Below are 26,078 nucleotides of genomic sequence, written 5' to 3'. Positions count from 1 at the left end.
TTTAGGTTTTACAGTTTGCAAAACTGTGTGTGCCCATGCATGTGTAAATAATTACTTGATGTTAAAATGCTACTCTCCAAGCAAGGATGCCAATTTTTGGAGTCATTGTGTTAAAAATATCTTTATTGTAGTGGATCATGTTTGGGTAGGAGGGATCATTTTTGCCCCACTGGGCCAGACCTGTGAAAAGCAGAGGAGCCACAGACGTGTGTGTGTGTGTGTGTGTGTGTTTGTGCGTGTGTGTGCGCTCTGCTGAGCTGTGAGCTAAGGAGCCCCACCAGCCAGCCAGCCAGCCAGCCAGCCTGCCTGCCTGCCTGCCTGCCTGCCTACTTGCTCCAACTCTGCTCTGCACACACTACTCACAGCTTGTCTCTGCTGTGTGCTCCAGATGATGCCTTGGATTTAGCCTGCCCACATGAGTGATATGAACAAGACACTGGAGGAAATACACACTTCTGGAAGCCTCAGCGAGAAAGCGGAGATTTTTCAGAGTGGCCAGGGTAATGTGAGTGGCTTCTCCAGCCCAGCCCTCATCCCGTTGGATCCTTTACTGACAGCAAATGCCCAGACGAGTCGGACTAAGCTCTGCAGAGGGACCAGGTAAAACTGATTTTCCTTTCCTCTTTCAGTCATGACACATTCACTTACATTCAAACTGAAAGTTGTGTTTTTTTTTCTTGTTTTTTTTTAACTTTGTGCTTCATAGTGTGAGCTGCCCTGCAGAAGAATAGTACTGTCTTTGTGTTGCACGATTGAGACACAGCGGTCTGTTTGAAAGTTGTAATGTTGTTCACTGCACCCAAACACAGCTGTGAATGAACTTCAGTGTAAATCCTTGCAGCTTTGCATTCACAGAATCAGAATTAAATAAAACACCTGATATTTTGTTTGGGGCAAAACTCAGTAGCTACTGTGTTAATGCCACAGGAAAGTAATTGGCATTTGCTGTGCTACCAGTTTGCTTCAATCTAACACTAATTCACTCCAGTTTTGTAATTTCTTTTGTATTTGATTGGCCATAAAAACCCTTGAATGCACTGTAGGTTTTAACTAACAAATAGACTTTCGTCCTGGTGACAAAAATAATGCAGACGATGTGATAAACAATAACTTTTTAAGTGAAGTTTCCTAACTTGAGGGCAATTTTCTGTTGTCATATAGCACGCCCTCTCTTTTACTTTCCCTCACTGTTCCAGCACTGTGTGTGCAGTACAGTTCTTGAGTCTTAAATGTGTATTATCTACCGCCTTATCAAACGTCTGTCAGTGAATGGGTGTGTCCTCATGTAGTTGAGAATGGGAAGGATTTGTGCAAAGACCAAGCCTGACATTTTTGTCGGTTTATCACCTGCTCTATTTACACTCCCTGTTTATCTGGAACACAACCAACCGAGGAATCATTACAATCTCACTGCCTGGGCTGACTTTAGCAGGCAGGGGAGTCGGACAAAAAGGCTATTGTTTGCATAAATCCACTTACAATCCACTTTTCTTGTATTCATTACAAAAGAAACTCAATGCTTGATCTACCTATTTTCTGAAGTGGTTTGTCCCAGTATGGGAATGGCCCTGCATCTTCAAAATATCATCGGTCTTTACATTGTTTTCATTTCTTGTTTTTGAATTCAGTACTAACATACTTGTGACTTCGAAATCAGTGTGATTTCCAATAAGGCCTGCGTTCCTCATTCCGGGCGGTCATCACAGTAAGTTTCTGTTTTTCATTGTGTCTGTGTTGCTTTCCCCCAGGAGCAATAAAGAGGGGGAGGAATTGTTCCCCTCCCTTGTTCCAAACCCCTTCCCTGAGCTTCTGCACTCAACCCTCTCCCCCTTCGTCTCCGAATGTTTATTACCATGGACCAAAAGTAGTGCCACTCAGGTGAGTGTCCCATTTGCAGTGCAAACACAAAATAAAGTCTGTGCTGTAACCTTTTCCATATGCTACCCCAGGCAGCAAAGTCATTGGACCAAATGCCAGAAAACAACTGCAGGACGATTGTGAAGCTAAAATGAATGCATAGTTGCATAATGTTTGGCTTGTAATTTGTCTACGACTTCAGGACGTATGGACGGTTGAACCGGTTATATGAGTATGGAAATTAGCTGCAGTGAGTAGATAAAATGCTGTGTCAGCATGCTCAGACAGTCTCCGCTGCACAGTCACTTTTATGATTTCAGATGCATACAGTGACCGCCGATCTACATAAAAATGGACGACACATGTAAAGTGTCATACTATGTCAAAGTTTAATTAAAATTTTTTTTATAGTTTCACAGTTTATCCAAGAAATATCTTGGCCAGTTCGCCACGGCACTGTTGTTTGTTTAAGCACATGGTATGTGATTATCATGTACTGAATGTCTCTATAGAATAGCCGGGCTGTCAGATGACGCAAGAAGCAAAAATCCTTCCTGACTGAAGGAAACACTGTTGATTTTGTTGGCAAAATTAAGCCTTAATGATGATCAATAAAATAAATAGGCAAAAATCTTTTTTGATTCATTTCACCAGCTTGATAATGACAAACCTCTCTAGCCTTCGAGTTATGTCTGTCCGGGCTTCAGAAGTTTCTTTTTCTGTAGTTTACAAATTTGGTAAGCATCCTAACTTTTATAACTTATTGTGGAGTAGATTGATGTGTCTTTTCATGTGGTTTGAAAGGGAAAAAAATGGTGGAATACAGAGTACCACAGTCGGAACCACATGTTTTAATACTTAGTATTTGTACGGTTGTCAATCTGTTGCTCTACTGTGCTTTGTGTACTGCCAGCTGTTCAACTAATGATTTATTTGCAACAAAATCAAAAGCAAAAATTTAGTAGTGAGGACTGTTTTCTTCCAAAATACATTGTTTTTAGTGGCTTAATGTATTAAAGGTTTATTGTCCTATCACATATACAACCTGGTGGTTTGTGGAAATAACTCATATCTAATAGATATAATATAAGGAACCCAAAACAAAGACATTCTAATTATTTATGCCACCAGAAAATGTAGTGCAACATCTTCAACGTTTTTTGTTGTTAACATCTTGAATTTTAACTTACCCAAATTTGAAGAAAAGAGCTCATTCATTATGTTGGAAAGCCAACAATTATGGTTCTACTTCAAATGTGCATTGGTCTCCAAACTGACTTTGTCCAAACATTTTCCTGGGATAGTAAATTAGTCTGGTTTGCCAACCGCTAGATATTTCCTGTATGAGGTTCTCTATACTGTGAACTGGAGTCGATTTCAGGTTTTCGTAGTATCTTCATGATGTGTGTGTATTTGTGTGTTTGAATGGCAGGAGGGGGCAGCTCAAAGCAATGACTCATTGGAAAGCTTGAAATTACAGAGCTGTGCACTAACCAGCACCTATCAGCAGTATTAGATTTCTCATGTGTTGCTGGGAATGAAAAGCGCAATAGGCACATCTTCATTTCAGTTTTAAAGCGTCTGTGGTTCTCAGCTGTATACGTGCGATTACCATAATACTGTAATCAGATTGGTATTTGTTCCTCTGCGTGCGTCGGGGTGATATTGCCCGATTATACATCTGTCAAGTGTCTCCACTTGATGTACGAAGTCTCAAAAGGGCCCTTCTATACAATTCCCTCTTGAGTCAGTTGAAGCTTTCACATCAGAAAATTTCAGAGTGATTGCCAATTCTCCGGTGCTCTCACCAGCCTATTGTGGAGACAGGTTAGGGATTTACAGGGATCTGGCATCGTCTTTGATCAGTTCTGAGAATAATCTTCAAGTTTCTCTGTGAAGGAGAGCAAAGTGACACGGAGCTGGCCTCCCTCTGAAACAATGTGGCTTCCTTGTGGGCAAATCTTAAAGAAATCTTTATATATCTTACTAATGAAGTCTGTGCTTTCTCCTCATGTGCCTGACAGCTTCTAACTTAGTCCTTTCAGCTGCGTTCTTGGGAAGACATTGGGAGCATGTCAGTCCGAGCAGCTGTTTTTATGTCACAGGGCTCGTGGCACCGGGTTATGACCTCCTTTCAGAGGCACTCAAGAAACCAATGACATCATTGTGCCAAATGTGGTGCACTCGGCCCCTCACCCAGCATTCGACCCGTCCCTCGAGCTTCTCAGTGTGTCGTTTTGAGTAGTAATTTTCTCATCAGTCGCAATTATCTCTAAATAATGATATTCAGCCAGAGACGTCTTTAGACTATAAAATGAGCATCCAAGGAAAATGGCAACGACGGCTGTCATTTTGGTAGCTGAACCAGCTCAGTGTATTTTTCCATCTTTTGCTTCACATTACTTCATTCTATACAGACAATGATTTTTAATTTGCATTTGAGGAACTCATTTAATCTCTGTCTCTACTAGAATTGTGTCGTGCTGCTCGTCCATAACAAACCTCTGAGTCATCAATGCTTTCTGCTATCAAAAAAAAAGCCCAGCTAGCTGTCTTAAAATAACCTTCCGAGAAGAACTTTTGTAAATATATAAAAGATGTCAAGATAACTGCATGTGGTTTTCACACTAGCTTAAGATAAACTGTGATTGTACAGCTTGCTTTGCGTCCTTACCAAACCGTGTGGCGTACGCTGCCTCAGCAGTTTCAGGCATACAGCTTTGATGTCAGACATTTTTTTTTTATCTGGAGCAATCCTGAAATCTCTCTGCTCTTATGAGTGCAACTTTGAGTAAAATATAAACTCCAAATGCTGGTTTTATAGATTTTATTCTTGTGACTTTGTTTTTCAGGAAAATTACATGTGTCTGCGCACCCCCTTGGACTGCATAGTTGCAGAGATATTCAGGTTATCCACATAATCAACAAGTGATATACACTTCAGTGACCACTTCATTAAGTATACTTGTGATAGCACAATTTTATAACCAAGTACACGAACCTTAAAATAGAAGCCTGCTTGGTTTAAACATTTGTTTGAGTTAATGTTGAAAGGAAATCCTTCACCTCATGGAGGAGTGGTTGCAGTAGGCGTCAGTCACTGCTTGGGTGAAGCCAGCCACCACAAAGTGCATCTTGTTGCAGATCCTCCACTGCTACACTACTTGACTCCCAGATGCTGAGTGTTCGCTTCTTATTTCGAGCTCCGGTCTGTGAAACAATGGCATGTTTTGGCAGGACTTGACTGCTAAGATAGCAGGGAGTCAAGATGGTTGCACATTATCATACTGGCTTCAATGCTGCAGCGTTTAATATATGATGTTTTCAAGAATAAAAATACCCCCCCCATATAACTAAAGGTGAAAGCTAAAGCAACATAGAACATAAGTATTGTTTCTTAAAACCCCTCACCTAATCCCTTCACAAAATGAATTGAATCAAAGGGCATGAAGTGTACCTAACATAGCATAACCATGTGAAAAATACATAACAGAAAAAGAAAAGTTCACCTCTACTGCACTAAAACAAAAATAATTACTCACACAAACTTTATCCCTTCTTAAACCCCCAAAAACTAAATGTCAAAGAGAATTGTTAGGGATAGGGATGGAAGGTGAAGCAGCTGCTGTCAGCTGGATGAGTACTAACTACTGAACCCAGGTCTACTTGAAGACTGTACGCTGATCCTGCAGGTGTCTCACCTGTCAGCCGGCCACACCCAGTGAGGAGCACTCACCCTGACACAGATACACAGAGCACTTACTCTGACATGCACAGAGAACACAGTACACAAACTTAAAACAATTATTATTTGAATAAATAATGTTGCATAAACAACTGCTGAGTTTGGGACACACCTCATTATATCCATCGGAAGTTCTTCTGCATTGCAGGATGCGTGTCCACTCGGTTTATCCGAAAGCTTCTGACTTGTTGTTGGAGTATACCTGTTGCGTGCTGGTGGCACTCCTTGAAAATCTAAATTCAGCCTAACAAATGTGTTCAGTGATGTCTTGCATGACCGACTATGTTGCTGCTCTGTCAGATACTGGCTCGTATCGCTTGCATTATCTGTGAATTCTGCTGCCCAGAGGTACGTATACCAGCAGAGACGTACCACCACACCTCTGGCTGTTGTGTCGCCCTGACAGAGCCTGCCAAGGGGTCTTGATTAAATCAGCTACGGTCAAGGACAGTGTCTGGGGCTGGCTTTGTTATGGGAGTTGTGGAGACTCTGTTATCATTCTGGCTCCATTAATTCGTATTCATTTTAGCTGAGTGATAACTCGCAGCGTCTGCTTGTCTGTGCTCTCACAAGTCAGTGCGCCGGGTTTATAGATAAACGTGAAGCTTGTTGTGGGAGGTTCCTCTCTTCCTGATAGTTCACATGAATTTGAATGAGCAATGGCATGTTCCATTTTCTTTTACTTTTTCTTTTTTAGGGAAGTCTTGCAGTTGCGCTGTGGGGCAACCTCCTACTGAAGGAGCCACCATAAAAAAAAAAAATTATCCACTTTTCAAATAACAAACTATTCTCGATGGAGCTTGATGTATGCAATGTCTTTTCAAATAAATAACTCCTACAGCATTCATTCAAAATGCTTGTATTGCAGTCAGACAATTTCTCACTGATGTGCACTTTTTCAGTTTTATAGCATGTATGCATGTATGGTACATGGGCTGCACAGTGCCTCTGTTTTAGGGCTGGGCTTACAGGCTGTCGTGTTTTGCTTGGGGATGTGCAGGTTTTTGTTTGGGTGCTATGGTTTCCTCCTGTGGTCCAAAAACATGCATTAAACGTTAATTGGTGATTTTATAATTGCTGGTAGGTGTGTATGTGAGAGTATTTGTTAGTCTGTCTCTTTCTTTGCTCTGTGATGAGTGCACCCTGCCTCCACTCATCAGTTGGGATTAATGACCTCAAGTTGAATAAGGCAGCATGAAAGAGAGAAGGATGACTTGTTTTTTTTAACAAAAAGAAATATATCTGCTAACCACACCTTCCTCTTACAAGTACTAAATGGCTGCAGTAGTTTGGTGTTTGTTCCATATAGTCTTTTTTAAATATTAGAAACGATGTTAAAATACACTACAGCAAAACAAATGACTTTTGCAGTGGCATTTTTAATTTGCAAAATGGCTTACAGTCGTCAACTTCCCTTCTAGTTCAAAATATAAACATTTCCGTTTCAGTACACAAAGAAACAACACCAATGTTCCAAAATGCTTCAAGATGAACTTCAACATTATCGTGACTAAAAGTAGTTTTTCTGTTCATTTCTCAGCAGGCTTCTTTCCGGCACTTTCCCCACTCACATATTTCCATAGGGGATCCCAAATTCATTCTGGTAAAGGCTTCTTTGTGTGGCACCAATGGGGAAAAAGTGTTCAAAATGCATTTATGCAGCTGAAACAAAAGTTTGAACTCCCCCTAATGTTTGTTTCAGAGAGTCTTGTGCTGCCTAATTATAATATTCATATGAACCATCTCAAAGCCTAAATGATTCATCAATGCAGTTTTCAAACATTATGTAAAATATTACAATAAACAGTATTGCGCCATGAAAAGTTGTTACTTAATAAATTATGTTACCTCTCATTCATATCCTTGTCTCACAGAGGGAAACATTTGTACAAATAGAGTCTAAAAATAGCTGGGTAGTGTCTGGCTCCAGAATGTATGACAACAACATAGTCTTCCTCGAAAGTTATCAGCGACTTTTGTTGTTTATACACTGTCACTGTGGAGAATTTTAGTTTTCTCTGGCCTTGTACTGTATATATTACCTCCGTTCACCATGAGAAACACTTTTTTTCCCTCCATTTTGTTTATTGGAGCTCCCTTTCTAAAAGGAGAGAAAAGGAAAAAGCTGTAACATTCTCAAGGACAAAGGAGGAGTTTGTGTTGTGGGGAGGCAACACCACTCAGTTTCTCACACTTGCAGCCTGAAGGATCTCACTATAATAGGATTTTCATAGTGTCAAGTAGGAGGACCATAACAGAAAACTCTTCTATATCTAATGCCATATTTAAACAGCAGATATTGATGGTATTGTTATTATCACAGCGGTAATTTCAGCATCTTCCACTTTCAATCAGTATTAATGGACAGTACTCTTGAAGTTAATGGTGCATCTGGAGCAGAAGCATGAATTTCCATGCCAGAAGAGTCACCTTGCCTGCCATCACACCTCTTTGTCTAAAGAAGCGGGTAGGAGTCTTACACAAATTTCCTGATAACCGTTTGTTTTTTTCTTCTTCGCTTTAATAGTGAAGCGTTCGTTGCCTTGTGATTCTGCTCAGCTTTCTGAAACCAAATATTTGTCTTGTTGTTTGTTTTAATGTTCCTGGATGAGCTCTGATCTCATGTGAGTGTTAAGTAAGAGCTTACTGTTTACTAAGTTCAAATATTTGTTCATGTTCTGCTCACATCCTCACGATACTTCATCTTTGTTATTGTTTCTTCAGTAGGACTAATGTTCAAGTTTTGAGTTGATACTTGACACATGTCAGGACGTCTTTGTTTTCATACTTATAATGTGAAAGCAATTATTACAATTTACTTTCTTAACTTTTACTTTTGTATAAAATATTGATATTTATTATAATTACGTTGAGAAGTGCTGACAAACGAAATGACGCAATGCATAGATGCACAAACCTAAAAACTACTTTTGTCTCTCTTCTGAGGTGGTGTTTTTCAAGATTGGCGTAACATCCCTGAGTAAGATGTTTCCTTTAAAGATAAACACTTGACCCCCACAAATAAATTAGAAAAATCTGATTTATAATGTAACTTAGCCCTTAAAAACAGATCCTTTTGTTTTGTTTTTTTTACATACAGGTGTAATATTACAAGAAAGTCCCCTTTGGTTTTCATGACTTGTAAGATACGTACAGTTCATGTGGAGGCTGTTTCAACATTTGAATTTATGGGGGGGAAAAACACCTTTTCCATTTACTTTCAAGTGTTTAGGGTGATGCAATATTGCAGTGGTTAGCAGTCTTTCCTCATAGATACCCAATATTGGGTTCAAGTCCATGTTGAGCAAAGGAACTTCCTCACACAATCTAACAATAAGTATTTGATATTAAAAGGTGAATCTAAATGTGTACGTGTGTGTAGATAGATTTATGTCATGCATCAGCAAAGCTTCCATATTCTACAGTTCAATCCAGTCGAGCATAATAATTTCCTGAATGAAACAGGAATGAATTTGATTCATTATGTACAGTCCCTCGACACTGTAGCTTCAGTGTGAGATTTCACTTATTGCAGTAGCAACTGCATCTCCATCATACGTATCAGTGCTGTCTGATAATGCTGGTCTCCGGTTGTATCCCCCCCCCCCCCCCCCGTTGGACAGTCAATGTGCTCTTCTGCACCCTACTTTCTAAGTGATCCAAATATGTTTGGCGATGTCAAGCACCAGTTAATTTGAGAACACTGTGAAACCAGAAGGAATCACCCATCAACACTGTAGCTTTCCTTTCAGTTGCTGCAGCACACTGCCTCAATGGTACTTGGTCTTATGAAAGGAAGGCTTGTATAAATCGGGAGTATTATGCATCAAAACGGTCATTTTCTGCAGTGTCTTGCAGAGAAAATCTCAGTGGTTTCCTTAGATAGACCAGGCTGGAGGCCAACTTTTCACCAGCACTCGGTGACACAGCTGCAGCTGTGGGAGTACACTTCAAGGTTCATCCAAAAGAAGCTAATTGGCAAAATGGCCCACACTGTCCTGTCCTTGAGATAAGAAGGTCTAATAGAGAAGTTTATGTTCAATGAGGCTATATTTAGTGTTGCATACTCAGTATCTGGGTTTACTCCGTCTAACCAGACTGTATTTTATTTTATTTTTTTCATTTATTGTCACAGCACATCATGTTCTGATGCTCTGACCCCTGCTTCACCCCTTACCTCTGAAGTGATACCGTCCAGCAATCAACTGTATGCTTGGCACTGTATGAATTTTTTTTAATTATCTGGCTTATATTTGGATTTTACAGATAATTTGCAGGATTGTTTTGACTGCTTCTGACTATTAAGACAGTTCCCCGTAGTGTATGTGTATGTCTGTGTGTTTTTAAATATTTAGATATACATATATATCTCCCTCTGTGTGTGTGTGTGTGTGTGTGTGTGTGTGTGTGTGTGTGTGTGTGTGTGTGTGTGTGTGTGTGTGTGTGTGTGTGTGTGTGTGTGTGTGTGTGTGTGTGTGTGTGTGTGTGTGTGTGTGTGTGTGTGTGTGTGTTCTCCGGGTACTTGGGTTTCATTTCACACTCCAGAAATGTGCAGTTTGAGGCTTCTTGGTGACTCCAGCTTGCTGGTAGATGTGAATGTGTGAGATTGGCTGTCGCTCTGTGTTTGCCCTGTGATGGACTGGCGACCTGCCCGGGATGAACCCTGCCATCCCCCATAGACGACTTGGATCTGGTCCACTGCTCCACAACCTTAAATTGCATGCAGTAATTAGAAGATAGATGGATAGATGGAAACAATTTCTTTTTAATTTAATTTAATTCAATTCAATTTGATTTCTTTCATTCTTTCTTTCTTTGCTTTAACTGCATTTCATCAGCTGATTCGTGTGGTGCTGGAGATTAACCTTGCTTACAGTCGGGGTGAAAATCAAGGGTCTGGGCAGGTCACTGAGTTTCAATCATCTATGTACAAGTCCCAAATCAGAGCAAACTGTCCAACTGCCCATTCAAGTATATGTTGAATACAATCTTCCTTACAGTATATGACCTTTTGTAACACTATTTTATTATTTTACCTCCACAAGAGGGTTCACAATGTGACTGCACGTACAACTTCAAGCTTTATTTGAACATTTAATATTTTTAGATCACCATTTTGTCACAAAACTTTGTTCAAAACACAAAATAGATCAAGACAACATAAAATTTCACAGAAATTACGAAATAACAATTACGTATACATATGACATACTGCAACAATATCTTCATGTACATTACATGTTGATATTTTTCACCTCTACACAAACAGGAACACCAATATCTCCACAGTCCTAATACTGTTTTCAGAAACTGATATACTGCATTTACATCACTTTAAGATTTATGTTAAAGCTGTAGCAAAAAGGCCCCTTGGGATAATAAATTACAAATGTATGTATCATAATAAATAACAAAACGCCATTGGTAACATTTCTGTTGCAACATAAAAGTTAATTGTGAGAGAGTCCAGAGGATCAGAGATAAAAGTACAGTATGTGTAGATTTCATTCAAGCTGATGAATGAACCCAGTGTGAGCTGATAAAGGCCATTGTGGCTCCTGCAGCAGGCTGCGGCAATACCTGGCTACTCATTAGAAACTCCTAACTAATGATTAACAGTCATGTCTCAATATGTACAGTCACTTGGCAAGAAAAATACTTCCAAAATATTGCAATAATTAGTTTTTCAGGCATCAGCCAATGTGAGCACTGTTTATAGTATGCTTGATTCATTCAATTAAATATTATATATCACAATATACTGTTTTGAGCGCATGAGTTGATTAACTGAAAAAATATGGATATCAAAAATTGAAAACTTAATTGTCAGTCATTTTTACACGAATAACATAACTGTAATCACGAGGTTCTGTTAAAACAATAGTAAACTCTTATCCTAGAAAATTTTCATAATTTTTTTAAATTTTGTACACTTAAAGACTAAAAATATATTCAATATATGATAGTTTGTTTCAATAAAATCATGGTAAGAATGTACTTTTTTAATGTATGTTTAAATGCATATGAATATCTGTGTTTATATCTACCCTTCTTTTAAATGTACATATTTAAAATTCTTGATTTTATTTATTTGCAAATATTTATTCTGCATGACTGATCATTTCATTAACAGGCTGCCTAAACTAGTAAATAGCTGTTGTGAGACAGAACAGTACTTTGTTGAATTGTAAAACAGAAACAAATAAGGATACCTGGTGAGAGTGTGTTCACGGTGTACGGTACTTTGAGCACTGTGTCTGTGTGGCTCAGCTTTACTGCATCTCTTGACATGACATGAACAGAATATGTTTTGGTTTATTTATCATAGTACATGCACTAGGAAATGTTTAATTTAATCATCGTCGAGTAAATAAACCTACATCCCAGAATTTTATTTTGGTATATTTCTCGGCGGTTTTGATTTTTGTACATGTACCAGCACAAATGGCCAAACAAGAGTCGCTTGTGTAATTGAAAAAGCCATGTGACATGTAAGTTTACAATTGAAGAGGTTCAATAGTTTATTTTATGATTCTGATAACATTAGACTTTAACTTTCAGTGAATAATGATTATATAGAAATGTGAGGCTTCTGTACATAAAACAGTATATATTATGTTTTCTTTTCCAAATAATACAATGTAAGGTACTGATGCACTGTAACGGCCTCCTTGCACACTGACAGACCCTGCCCTGCTCCTGGTGAAATGTGATGCCCGAATTATTTGATTTGGCTAATTCCCAAGAAGCCACATCCTGGTCGAGGGAGTTTCTAGCTGTAATGCAGTAAATGTTTTTATTTTTTTTTCTTCTTTTTTTTTAAATTTAGGATTGTTTATTCAAAATAAGATTGAATTTAGTCTCTTTTTTTTAAATCCCCAAATGAAACATTAGCAACCTGCATTGTTTCGATTGCAGCAACATCTACATGAAACACAGGACGGTAATCAATTTAAAGCAGGACCCTGCATCTGTTAGACATCTGCCAAAACGAGACATTTGTCTTGCAAGGCTCCACGTGGGCGGGTTGAACACTAAATGGTTTACACTAAGTGGTGATGTCATCGCCGGAGGCGCTCATTTGCTGATGACTCCTTAAGGGCTCAAACCTCAGAAACTGATGAAGAGCTCCGACCTCCTTTCTATGCACTTAAGAAATCAAGCTCCATCTGCCCAGCTGTGAGCGACCAATAAAGCTTTATAAGAGAAAAGAGAGACCCATTTTGTCTTTGCTCCACCTCCGTTCTTGTCCATACTCGTCTTTTGTGGGCCGGTTCGAACCAACCGCCATTACTTTGAACGTGCGCCCTCCAAAAGGCTTTCTAGGCTCTTGCAGTGCATTGTGTAGGAGATCTGCCTTCCATGATAGTGTGAAGAGAAACTGCTGCAGCCATGTGACTTCTCTCTCTCTCTCTCTCTCTCTCTCTCTCTCTCTCTCTCTCTCTCTCTCTCTCTCTCTCTCTCTCTCTCTCTCTCTCTCTCTCTCTCTCTCCACAAAGTGGATACATTCATGTGTGGCATCTCATAACACACACACTCATACTCACTGGAAGGAAAGCAGATGATTTGGTATCAGCTCAGTGATCAGATATGTGGAGTCAGGAGAGCGCTGTGCTAAGAGGCAGTTTTCTCTAATTAACTCCTCCCAGGTTTATGGGAGCACAGAGAAAGATAGGAGAGAGAGAGCGAGAGCAGTGGAAACTTGCTGTTTCTCCCTTGCTGTGTCGTTGGAGGTGTGTTTTTATGTTTCTACCAAAAGCCCTCCTTTACAATGCTCTGTACTCAGCCATGTTCAGACTACAGAGCTTGCCCAAACTCAGCACCGTGCTTGGCTCCAGAAAGTAGACTGAAATCCCCTTTCAGATGGATTAATTAATTTCTTTGATTTCTTAACATAGTCGTGCAGTGTTTTGCTCTGTTTCTTACCTTCCTGAAGTGCTCAAAACAGGCATTGATATAGATGCACTACCTTACTGATGTTTGGGGCTCAAAGCGATTACTTTGCTTTGTTTCAGGTCAAAAATCTTCCTGTGCTAGTTTCCCCCTAAAGCTATGAGTGCATTATTAAAATAGCAACTCATCCAATGCTTCTGTTTCAGGTAATTAAAGTTTATAATGAAGATAATACCAGCAAGGCGGTGGAGGTTCCTCCTGAAGTCACTGCACGTGACATATGCCAGCTGTTTATTCTGAAGAATCACTGCATTGACGACCACAGCTGGACCCTTTTCGAGCACCTCTCCCATCTGGGAATCGGTAAGATTTAGATTTCGTCACTGAAGAAAAAAAACAACAACAACTTTGGCACCAAAATTGATGTATGAAGTATTATAATGTCGGTATCAATATCATTACCTACAATTAGTCTCTTATTCCTTATTATAAATTCTACTGCGATATACTCACTCAGTCAGAGATGCATATTAAAGTGTCCATGGTGAGGTTTTGGCTACAGTTGAGATGAAATACTAATACCAAATTGTGGTAGATACAACCAGTAGCCACTTTAGCATTAGATCTGAAAACGACAACTGCTGTGGTCTGTGGACTATAGTCAAAAACAACAGATGCGTAAATTATGTAATTTTACCTGCTGGGGGGCAAAGAAAATGTTCTCAAGCTTGTTGGCTGCTCGCTGTGTTCTTTTTGCACACAGGACTGTTAATCAAACTTTACGTACTTTTCTCCAAACGTTTTTCTGATTTTGAAAATAACATATCTGTGAAAACAAATTTGTACAAAATGTATTTTGTATTGATAATTCATTAAAAATGGTTAACGCACAATGTTTTTCACAAGCTGTATATGATGGATGGTCAATTTTGGCAATTTTGATGGGCCCCAAATAAAAAAAAAAAAAGACTGTAGGGCAACAACTTAAATTTGTGTCTGTATAAATAAAACCTTTAATGAAATGAACTTAAGTACATAACAAGAACAGTTTTTGGGAAGTGAGAGATGGTTTGGACTTGTATGTATTAGAGGTAATAGTTATAGTATGTAAGAAAAAGGCATACAGGCAACTGTGGGAGGATGGAGGATACAGAGGGGATTGGAAGACAATTGAAAATATCCAAATAAGAAAAAAAAATGCAAATGATCTTTGTTACAGTTTTGATCTGCTTCTTTCCCTGCCCCGCATCAGTGAAGTTCTTGTAGTTCTCTGTGCATTAGGATTAGGGTTAGCCTCCATAGTCATACAGTGCTTTAACTTTGACAATGCCTACGTGTTTTAACACACTCTCCGCACTATCCACACATTATGCAATAAGTGTAGTCACGTCTGTAAATCTTTATTCAGACATACTACTTACTAAGCATTGACAATCATCAGTAGTGTAAGTGACTGGTGGCATGCTGTTTGATAACCTTCTCTACCAGAAGAATTCAGCACTGCTTAGTGTGGCTAAATACAAACTGCCTTCCACAAATCCAATATTTTGAAGCTCTAGTAAGTAATTGTTATCTCATTTATACAGCTCTTAGTTGAAGTTAAGCCATATCACTGGTGCCAGGGAAACTTTTGCAAACATCGTTGACTTTAGGAGCCTTTGACCTGATGTCCTGAGCGGATATTTCTCAGCTGACGGCTTAACCCACCACGGTCCTCCCTTCTCTTCTCATTAGAAAGAACCATTGAAGACCATGAGTCTGTTATGGAGGTGCTGTCGGGCTGGGCGATGGACACAGACAGCCGGCTGTATTTCAGGAAGAATTATGCTAAATATGAATTCTTCAGGAATCCACTGGTGAGTTTTTGGCAAAATCCTACTCTGGGTTGAGCGATAAATTACCAACGCAGATGTTCAAGAGTGTTGCCTTAACAAAAGAAAAGTATTTGTTCTGTTTGTAGGACTTTTTTCCCGATCACATGATCTCCATATCCACTGAAAGCAATGGCTTGGTGGATCACTCTGAGCTCATTCAGGTATCTTTGTATTTGCTGTGCATGCTCTCTCACCACATTTGTTGGTGTCCAAATAAGTTGTATGACCTCTATAAATTATTCTACCTGCCAATTTACAAAGTAATATTTCTCTACCCAACGCAGACCTTTCTCAAATCCAGCACTTGTCCAGAGATTCATGGATACCTACACGCCAAAGAGCAAGGCAGGAAGTCTTGGAAGAAGTTTTATTTTATCTTAAGGAGGTCAGGACTTTATTTCTCCAACAAGGGGACTTCCAAGGTGAGTATTGAAAAACATGCCCCATCTTCAGTGTATTGAATGCATTTTTTTTTTTCTCAATCAAATTTAGCACAAAAAGTATTATTTGTATGATAATTGTTCTTGCATTGCGCCACTGGACCACCATGTATTTTGTCTTTCTTTCTTTCTTTTTTTTTGTGCATCCTCAATATACTGTACATCTCACTCAGGTATCTGGAGGGCGATGGAACAGGTTGAGTGTGGTTTTCCTTATGTCAGCCGGGCAGGAACAATCCTGCCAATGCTACGGACAGGGAAAGCTTAAACCTGGCCTTCAACCACACGAGCATCACCATATTTTAACTGCTTTCATTCCCGTCAACAAAAGGCTTTTTTGTTGTCGAGTGCAGGTAGATTTGGTGTGACACCCACTTTTAGTGTGGTATATTTGCCATTCCTTTGATTTAAGTCAGACACATTGCTAGTCAGTCTTCACAGGTGGTGGCAATACTTCATGTAAAGAAGTGGAAATGGCACGTCACATGAAAGCAGAACAAAGGGAGTCTTTGAGCTTTTCCTCCCTTTGGAAATCTATCTTTGCTACAATGTAGCCATTGATACAGTCTTGACTGCAACTCCCATCAATATTGGTGAATTTATCCTTATCTCTTTCATCACATTTGTGGACTAACTACTCCCACACTGAGTGATAAAGTGGTGTTTTGAGACGACGACACTGTTTGAATTTAAGTTTGCTTCCCTCTATTTGTACTTAAGTGATCTATCACATATGCGACTACCTGACGTCTCGTAGTCACAAGGATTAAGACTTCAGCTCTTTTATTTGTTGTTTCATACCTCACCGTGTAACTCCCTGCGTATATTGCGCTTGTGTTCTAGCATGACCTCTCTGTGCTTCGTAGGAACCAAGGCATCTCCAGTTCTTTGCAGATTTCAGTGACAATGATGTCTACACTGTGTTGTCGGCCAAAAAACTACACGGAGCACCAACAGAGTTTGCCTTCTGTGTCAAGGTGCCATCCTTTTCTTGCGTCTACTGTTCGAGTGATTGTTAACCACAAAGTAGAAAAATGCTAAAACTACAGCAGCAGAAGTAAAGTATTGATTCCCGTAATATTGAACGGCTTTGTTTTCCTTGTAACTTCTCGCCCTAGTCCACAAAGTGCAGCACAGCGCGGGACTTGAAGCTACTTTGTGCAGATGATGAGCAGACAAGGACCTGCTGGATCACAGCCATGCGCTTGTTAAAGGTTGGCTTGCTGATGAATAACTCTGGGTGATATCTGAGAGAAGGGATGCTGAGTCACTGCTAGAATCAGATTTAGCTTTGGGAGGAGGTCAAAGGAAACTATTGAATGATGCTGGGGATTAGCACTCTAACTCCTGATAGAAGCAGCATGTGTTCATTGTTTGGGTATCTTGCTGGATACACTGAGGAGCATGTAGACCCTCCGGCAAGTCCATAAATAATATACAGCTCAGCACAACAGACTCAGTTGTATGTTCATGTGTACATCTGCAGATCCCAACTGGCTTTAACATAAACATGTAAATATTTGAAATGAAGCTTAGAGCACTGACCTTTGTATGTTTCAGTTTGGGATGCAGCTGTACCAAAATTTCATTCACCCACACCAGAAGCAGAAGACTTCACCAATGGTAAACGGAATCTTAAAACCATTCATGCTATCCTTCTGAGTTGTAATGTCAGTAGTTTAACACATTTCTTCAAAGGTGGCACTTTGAAGCTAAAGCAGCTTTTAATCTACATCATCAACAGATAAATTGATAACTACAAAAGGTAGCCTTTTCTGGCTTTCAGGTAAATTAAGTTATACTTTGAAAATAAGTTGTAAACTAGCCCCTAACTGTGCAATTACATAAAAAATACAAAGCATCAAAAAAGTATGACTGTGCCTCTGTTTGTCCTGTTACGGTTGTACAGTCTTCACCCATAATTAGTTGGAATCAGCCCCGCAGCCCTGAACTGAATATGGTGGTGTAGAAGATGGATTATAATATGTTTTAAATTAGGTTGCTCCGCCTATGGTGGATAGATTTCTTTAAAATCACATTCTTGTGTTAAAGACATCACATTGCAATGTATTAACATGGTTGCCTATAAAAAAAAATTCTTTTTAAATGAAGGCCCTGTGTTTTACTGTAGGATTCCTGTCCTAGAATAGCAGTAGACCATTCAGAGGTTATTTTTGTGGAAGCAAATGCAATCTATTTATGGGTTATGGACATGTTTGTGAACTCTTTGCTTTCTAAAAATACTTGCTGATCAGCTGCTCTCAGATTTAACAGCTCATCACCTCTTTGCTGCTATCGGGGGGTCATATGTGACCAACATCCTCGCCAAGAGGATTAGAAAGATGGGACGGGGACATGAAACTGCTAAATGCAGGGTCAGGTTACTGAATCTTATGTGGCCAACATGACAGATGAAACATGCTGTCTCGCTGTTTCGCTGTCTGTCATGAAGATGCTTCAAAAGGCGACACACTGAATAGTGAAATAAACCAAATGCGACCCCCCCCCCCCCAGTAATGAATAAAAATACATCTTTGCATTACTGGAAGTGAGACTTTATTTTTCACACTTGTTTATATTGCGAGCATACTAAGGGTTAAATAAGGGAATGTGGACATTTAAAAGCTGCTTGGTAATCCTGATGAGAAGCATTTTCTCGAGTGTTGGTGCAGTTATTTAGAGTCACTCACTATATGACAGCTTAATGGACTAAAATGTACCCATGTGTCACTCTTTTCAAAGCCACTTTAATCCCTTTTAAATGGAGACTTCTGTCTGGAATGGTCTAAAAATGAAGATGAAGTCACATTACACTGACACTAGATGGCAATACAATACTACATGCAGCAAGAGTCGGGTCTTCTTCTTTTTCACAGTACACAAAGGAGAGTGACCCAAACACAAGAAGAATCTGTACATATCTTTATGTGTTTTGGCAGAAAACATTTTAAACATGCTCTGGTGTCCGCAATACCAATGTACTTTACCTGTGCCTCCTCAGAGGAGCATCTCTGAGAACTCGCTGGTGGCCATGGACTTTTCTGGCCAGAAGAGTCGAGTGATTGAGAATCCATGTGAGGCGCTGTCTGTGGCTGTAGAGGAAGGCCTGTCCTGGAGGGTAAGCCAGACTTTTTTTTTTTTTTGCCAAGCCTGTTTGAAACAATTCAAAAAATTTCAACAAAGAGAATAATATTCAAACAAAAACAAAACTTACTACGTATTGATCTTCAGCGTATTTTCATCAGACTAAACATTGCTTTCATCTGAACAACCCATACTCATATTTCTCTGTAATGTGACAGCGTGGATAAAATACACAGTTTTTGACTGGCATATCTTTTTTGATAGAATATTCTTGAAGAGCATACAATCCTCAGGGATTGTTAGGTTTTTTTATTCTTCAAGGCCATTTATTCTCAACATTCCATAAATGAGTTCAGTATAAACAAAAATAAACAGTATGACATTTCTATGTTTTAAGCATAATTTGGTCTTTTATTGTGGTTTCATCTTCAGAGGAAAAGCTGCCACCGCTTGAGTGGTCATGGGAGCCCTTCCAGTGCACAGAGCTCTGTGCCCAATATAGGTTTGTGAAATGACCCTTTATTTGTTTGCCGTACGAACACAACTGAAGGGAAGAAAAGAAGAAGAAGAAGAAAAAAGCTATATTGTGTGTGTTTCAGCTATCCACTTGACTCAGCCTTGGTTCCATGGCAAACTGGCTCGGGAAGAAGCTCAGCGACTAATCACTCAACAGGGTCTTATTGACGGGTGAGCGCATACTCTTGTGCATTGAGTTATTTGAAAAATGTGGTGTATCATTACTAGACAGACACAGCACTTAGCGAAGCTTGTTGTTCTCCTTAATCAGGCTAAAAAAAAATACAATGATTGTTAATGTGGTAAATATGTTGGGAAAAATCACACGAGCAATGAGATTATAAATAGGTAATCGTACATATTTTGTATTGTTTTCAAGGAAGAGCACAAGTATACAGTAGTTTTGGTGACATAAGGGTTGGAGTATTTTAGACAGACATGTTTGAACTGTATGAATACGTTTCCAATTTCATCCCATCAGATTTACTTTGCGTGTTTTATTTACAAATCTATGTTATGGGATAATGTTTTCTCTTTCATAAAGAGCAAGTCGAGGCTTTTCACCATAATAATCAATACAACTGAAGTCACGTGCATGTTCTGCCTCAGAGCTACAATAGACTTTTCTTTTGGTTGCAGAGTGTTTCTACTGAGGGACAGCCAAAGCAACCCAAAGACATTTGTATTGTCACTGTGCCACATGCAGAAAATCAAACACTTCCAGATCTTACCAGTGAGTACAATTTACTATTTCAATAAAAAGCACCATGCAAAAGTTTTTGAACATATAGTGATGTTTTTGTTTTGTTTGTTTTTTTTAATAATGACCCAGACAGGACCTCTTATTCTTATTCATAAAGATAATTTTTCATACTTCCTCCTGCACATTTGGAGCAATTATGTACAAGACAAGAACCATTTAGATTGTGCTGTTTGAAGAACACAATCCCACTGTTTTCACACTACTGCACAGATGCAGACCTGCCATGTTGCAACCTAAAGCTCGATTAGTCGCCTGGTTTTATTCATGTTATGTGTAAGCTTGTTTTGTATGAAATTGTAGGTGGATGACGAAGGGGAGTTGTTCTACAGTCTGGATGATGGCCTCACACGATTCACTGACTTAATCCAGTTGGTAGAGTTTTACCAGCTAAATCGTGGGGTGCTTCCCTGCAAGCTCAAGCACCACTGCACCCAGATCGCTCTGTGAACCAGGGACCCCCAGAGATCCCCCAGGACCACATACCCCTTTGTTCTCATGGACAAACACTCCCTGTCCCCTTGTGCCTTGAAGAGGAAAGCTATACCGACAGTTGTTTTCATGATGCGACACATGGCCAAGCCTTACTATTCTTTTTAAGAAAAGAGATGAATTTCCATGTAAATGACGACTGGTGCTGAAGATCACATGCAACATAATGTTTTCAACCCAGTACTGTGTCTATATGTAGCAGTTAATCGATGCAGACATGAGCTCTTTTACCATTTACTCGTTATGTCTCCTGCAAGCAGTTTGTGATTTTTCCACCAGGACACAAATGAGAGAAAGCCATTTTGGTACATACAAAAGTTTGAGTTTTCAATGAAAACATTAACTACTGTATTTATAGTGTAATCATATCTGCTTGCTTGTGATCATCTCTTTAAGCTCATGATAGTTGTAACCCTGCAACAGCACAGTAGCTTCCTTGCAACCGTATCATGTTCCAAACATCTTTCCACTGTTTAAGGAAAAAAAAAAGAAAACTCGGCTATCTTACTCTTTTATGTCAGCACATTTTTATCCAGGTATATAGAGGTTTTTTTTTTTATTTGTAGAAAATAATTAATTTCGTTTTCTAATTGAGAGATTTGAAAAGCATCTCAGGAAGTGTCATTGTGCATGCCCAGCAACTGGACTGAAGAAGAGACGTGTAATTGTCCTTTTGGATAACCGGCACACGGCCACTCTGCTCTGCACTGTGCATTTATTTTAATTGTTTTCTATTAAATCAAATGTTTGTATTCATGAAATCCGTTGTGAGCTCGCTCAAGAAAGACATCAGTTAAATAGAATTTTAGTTTCGGTTGCAATTCACCCAGAATAGAATCAAAGCTGTTGTCCAAGGATTAATTTCGACCACAGTCCTCCTTTTCTTTTTTCATTTTTAATTAGGTTATTTGATTTCCAATGACACTCGTATACATATGCAACACCTTGATAGGTCAAAGTTCGATGGCCATGCTGTTCTCAGTTTTTCACGTCATTGCTACTGCTCTTTTTTTTAAAAAATGTTTCTTATCAAACAGCCAACAAAACATCCACTTCCCATCCCAAAATATTGTTCACTTTTCATTTGGGCATCAAGTTAATGAATTGGATTTTTACATAAATGTCTGTACTGTATGATTTTATATTTTTATTGCCACAAGTAGGCTGTGGTGTAATGGGGTCTATCACTGTAGGTTTTAGCTGTGCCTTAAGAGTATTCTGGTCCAATTTCTGGTCATCGAGCTGATAAACTCACCTGTAATTAAATGTAGAAACCAGAACATTGGTCCGTTGTTTGTTTGTTTTTTTGTTTATTTTGAAGGGAAGATAGTGAGGATAGAGTTGTATAAATGTAAACACCCTCCTCTTACAAGATGAAATGTCCAACTCTCTCATCAGCACGCAGTCGGGTGCAGCTCTGTTCAGAAAGATTGTTAATGTCATTCATCAAGTCGTGATTTTGTAATAGGCCACACGACACAGATGGTACACTACATGAAAGCCTAACATTTTGATAATTATTTGAATTGCATGAAAACAGCATATGTATACACGCACGCACACACACACACAATTTATTTCCTTTTCACGGGATGAAATACCACTAGATGGTACTAGAAGCTTTTTACTTTGCCCTGCCCAAGTTCAGGTTTGAGATTGTTGACATTTAACTGATTTAACACCTTTATAAGTTGACAGTAGTTTTTAACTTGATGCATATTTCAAAAGTCAGTTTACTGAAAATTGTACAACAGTACTTAATTTATATTGAATATCATTGATACTCTGTATTTATGTGCTCAGAATGATGTAAAGATATGCCTAAAGAAACATACTTCCATATGCACGACTTTGTTTTGCGTCTATTTCACACTGGTTGAGGTCACTGTGCTCTACCTGTTTACCCTCCATCACTGATGAGTGATTGGAAATAAGATGCAAGTAATAGGCCTGAGTTGATGTCCTCTGCACTTACAGCCGACTTTAAGGGCTCCATAGAGTTTGGAAAATTGATAACAGTGTGCAGTCCCCGCACAACCGTAAATGGAGCAGAATATCTTGTCTTGAAGCATTCGTGTTAAACAATCTTCTCTGTTGTGATACAAACACATTGCCCCTATACCTCTACTGCTCGACTTCAATAGCACATTTTGAAACAGTGCTCACATCCAGGGGAGATGTGTGCACGCAGAGAAGCCTTAAATGCACCCCTGCTTCCGAGGTCTTGTGCTAAATGTTGTTTTGGATGTATTCCTGCCATTGATCGGAGTCTGGCTGCAGGGGGAGAGATGGCAGCTGGGAGAGACTGCGCTTCCTTTAATGAATTCATCCAGCTCTATCCAGCCCAAACGGCCTGTGGATACACCATCTCTCCCAGTTAAGAAAGCCTCTGTCTGCTCCGGCTTGGCCCTCGTGGACAACCACCACTGTTCATAGCACTTCATACCCCTGCACTGGATTTTCTCCTGCCTGCACTTTTACTCTTATGACTTCAGGTTTTGTACTTGAGAGCTGTCAACTTTGCTCTGCTCTTAAATGCCCCTCTTGTTGCTTTCCCCTAGTCTGTATTCAATTATCTGGCTTTGCGGTCTTCGACCAATTACTGATTATCTTCAATGAAGTGGAGACCTTGCTGTTTGCTCGCTCCTCATCCACAAAAAGAGCTTCCTACGAGGAAGTGAAAATAGGTTTGTTTGTGGGGGATGCAAAAACGGCAAAGGTTCGAGGCAACAGTTGCACAAAACTTTGGAATCAGGAGTATTGAAAACCAAAACCGTGTTTACCAGCTCCACAGTGGAATCGAGCAAAGATAATCGGGTCAATTTGGAATAAAAAGGAGAATTATTGGACAATGCCTCAATGCAAAGCAACTGTTTGGCACATAGAGCAAAACAAAAGTTAGATTAAACCTTTTGTTTTATTTAGTGCTGGATTTTTATTATTGTTCTTTTTTTTTTCTTCTTTTTTTTAAACAAAAATGTTAGGCATTTTTTTAAAATATTGATCTGACATGACAAAAGTTTTCGGAGAATATGGATCAGAAGCTGCATGGCAGGAAAGGCCATGCATGTGGGTAAGATGCTAAATAGTCTCACATCTATAAAGGAATATTTATGAGGGAGGATTTTCTTCTAGTAACAAATCTGTACAGCAGCTTTATGTAGTTGTGTTAAGGTGCTAATAAATATGTAATTAATGGTAAGCTCAAAAAGTAGGTGTCTATTATTGTAATGCAATATAGCTTTGATCCACTCATTCCTCCTTATACGTTGCATGTTTTTTTTTGTTTTTTTTTGAGAACATGGTCATGCCGTGATGTGAAAAGCAATTTCTTAGTGCATTCAGCCTCTTTAGTAATGCATTATGTCTCAGATAATTGCCCAGACAGTGCTTGCTCTATAAGTCGCCTCTCTAACCTCTGATATATTTTTCTGGAGGTCTTGGAACTGGCAAACGGTAAGTGCCAAGCTTTGTTAATTACAAGGATAACACATGCACTTGTCAAATAATGGATGTGGTTGGCAATTTCAAGTTTTAATAATCAATTACTGGCAGTAATTCTCTGTGGAGTCACAGGATAGTCATTAAATCTCAAAAGGCGGGACACACGCAATGTAGCGTTTTCCAAAGCCCTATTTTTAAATACATGAGGGAACACGGCCGGCTTTAATCCAGTGTATTTTGTTGCCTTATTACAATGTAAAGTAGCTCAGTTATATCGACAGCGCTACTTGTAAAATAATTTTTCACGACAGTGAGTGATGAATGGTCATATTAAGGCTTATTCCTACAGGGACTGAGCCAACAAGGAGTGGGGGAAATGCTGTTACAGTAATACAGCTTATCTTCCTGGTTTTTTTGTGTGTGTTTTTTCTTCTAATGAGTTACTGAGTTTATTATGTAAAAGCCAGTCCTACATGGTCTCACATTAGGCAGACAGTGTTGTCTTTTGTAGTTCGGCCTGCAACATCTCCCCTTGGCCTCCTTGATCTTTTCAAACAAGCGTGTAGTGGTATTGAATCTATGTTCTTTTTTTGTTATACAGCAGGGTTCCTGTTATTGTATTTTCAGTCCACCTTCAAAGCTGAAGCATTTCAGAGGTTCTTCTTGACCTTGAGAAATTAACATGGGAGGACTGGCTTTGCTCGGAGGGAGCCCTATAGAGGCCATGTCCCCCCCTAATCCCCAGTTGAAAGGCATACCTCTCCTGCTCTGACAAAATACTAACATCCCAGCAGGCCGAGTGTGAACATGATTTTGGCCAATATCCTCAACATGTATCAATTCATTTCATTCATATTATTTAACACGGGCTTAGATACATACAGGGTATGATAGCGTGTCGTGTTTGTGTTCATGAGGGAGTAAGACAGAGAGTGAGTGCTCGAGGAGAGGAATGAGTTTGGTCATGCACAGATGAACAAACAGTGAATCTGAAGTGCTGCGCCCTGTGTGGCTTCCCACCAACTGAACAGCATTAAGGCAGTCCTCCATGTAAAACCTGTTCACTTCTCACACCAACTCTGGAGTTTGGCAAACGGACAGCAGCTCAGCGGGGAGGAGCTCTCACTGGAAGGCAGGCAGCGAGCTATGGACAGCAGGGAGACGTAAACCACAGCTTCTGGTGGTGATGGACTGATGTTTTAGGTGATCAAAAGGATGGATAAGAAAAGGAAAACGACAGGGGTGAAACCAGGAGGGGGTCTCGGGGAGGAAAACATTTTGGACTGAAGTTAGAAAGACATGAAAAGCAAAGTAAAGCTGAGTTGTTTGACAGCGCATCACTCGGGGTGAATATTACTGCACATTGTAAAAGTAGACCCAAACTCTGAGATTCACTTTCATGCTTTTGCTATCATTCACACTTTCACTCGGGGTTGCATAGAGAAACTTCAGTACAACATGATATATAACACGGGGCAATTTACTCCAAGGTTACAGAGCACAACTTAGGATGATATATTGTCATTGCATTTTTCTGCAAATAGGTCAAAATGTTCACTGTGGCTCCCACAGATCCACACGTGCGCATGTGCACAAGTAACATTTTCAGGCGCTGGATCAATTTAAATTCCTTCCCACTTTTTTTTTTTTTTCCCCTCTCATTTACATGGTGTGCGAGTGACTCCTGAACAGAGTAGGAAGCCTTGTGGAAGAATTAGGAAATGGTCCATTTCTGAGAACACAGTGGAATAGAAGCAGAGCAGCATATGCTGGGATTTGAATGGTCAATCGATGAATAACCCAGAGCGGTGTTTTTCAGTGCAGATTGGCAGGCATTGTGTGTGTGTGTGTGTGTGTGTGTGTGTGTGTGTGTGTGTGTGTGTGTGTGTGTGTGTGTGTGTGTGTGTGTGTGTGTGTGTGTGTGTGTGTGTGTGTGTGTGTGTGTGTGTGTGTGTGTGTGTGTGTGTGTGTGT

The 26,078-nt window shown here is 39.6% G+C and overlaps 1 protein-coding gene across 1 annotated transcript; it reads left to right on the top strand.

The window, feature by feature from the left end:
* Positions 1-345: 345 nt before the first annotated feature.
* Positions 346-22,463, top strand: grb14 (growth factor receptor-bound protein 14). The gene is made up of 14 exons (XM_080497774.1): positions 346-600; positions 1,749-1,878; positions 13,702-13,858; positions 15,230-15,351; positions 15,456-15,530; positions 15,654-15,791; positions 16,676-16,786; positions 16,928-17,023; positions 17,370-17,432; positions 18,811-18,927; positions 19,326-19,395; positions 19,493-19,580; positions 20,049-20,142; positions 20,473-22,463. Exons 1-14 carry the CDS (start codon positions 416-418, stop codon positions 20,617-20,619), a joined length of 1,593 nt encoding a protein of 530 aa, XP_080353900.1. The 5' UTR covers positions 346-415; the 3' UTR covers positions 20,620-22,463.
* Positions 22,464-26,078: the final 3,615 nt, after the last annotated feature.

This window comes from Blennius ocellaris, assembly GCF_963422515.1.
Source record: "Blennius ocellaris genome assembly, chromosome: 6".
Classification (NCBI taxonomy): Eukaryota; Metazoa; Chordata; class Actinopteri; order Blenniiformes; family Blenniidae; genus Blennius; species Blennius ocellaris.
Note: the sequence above shows the minus strand (reverse complement) of the source record. Positions and strands in the feature narration are given on the sequence as shown.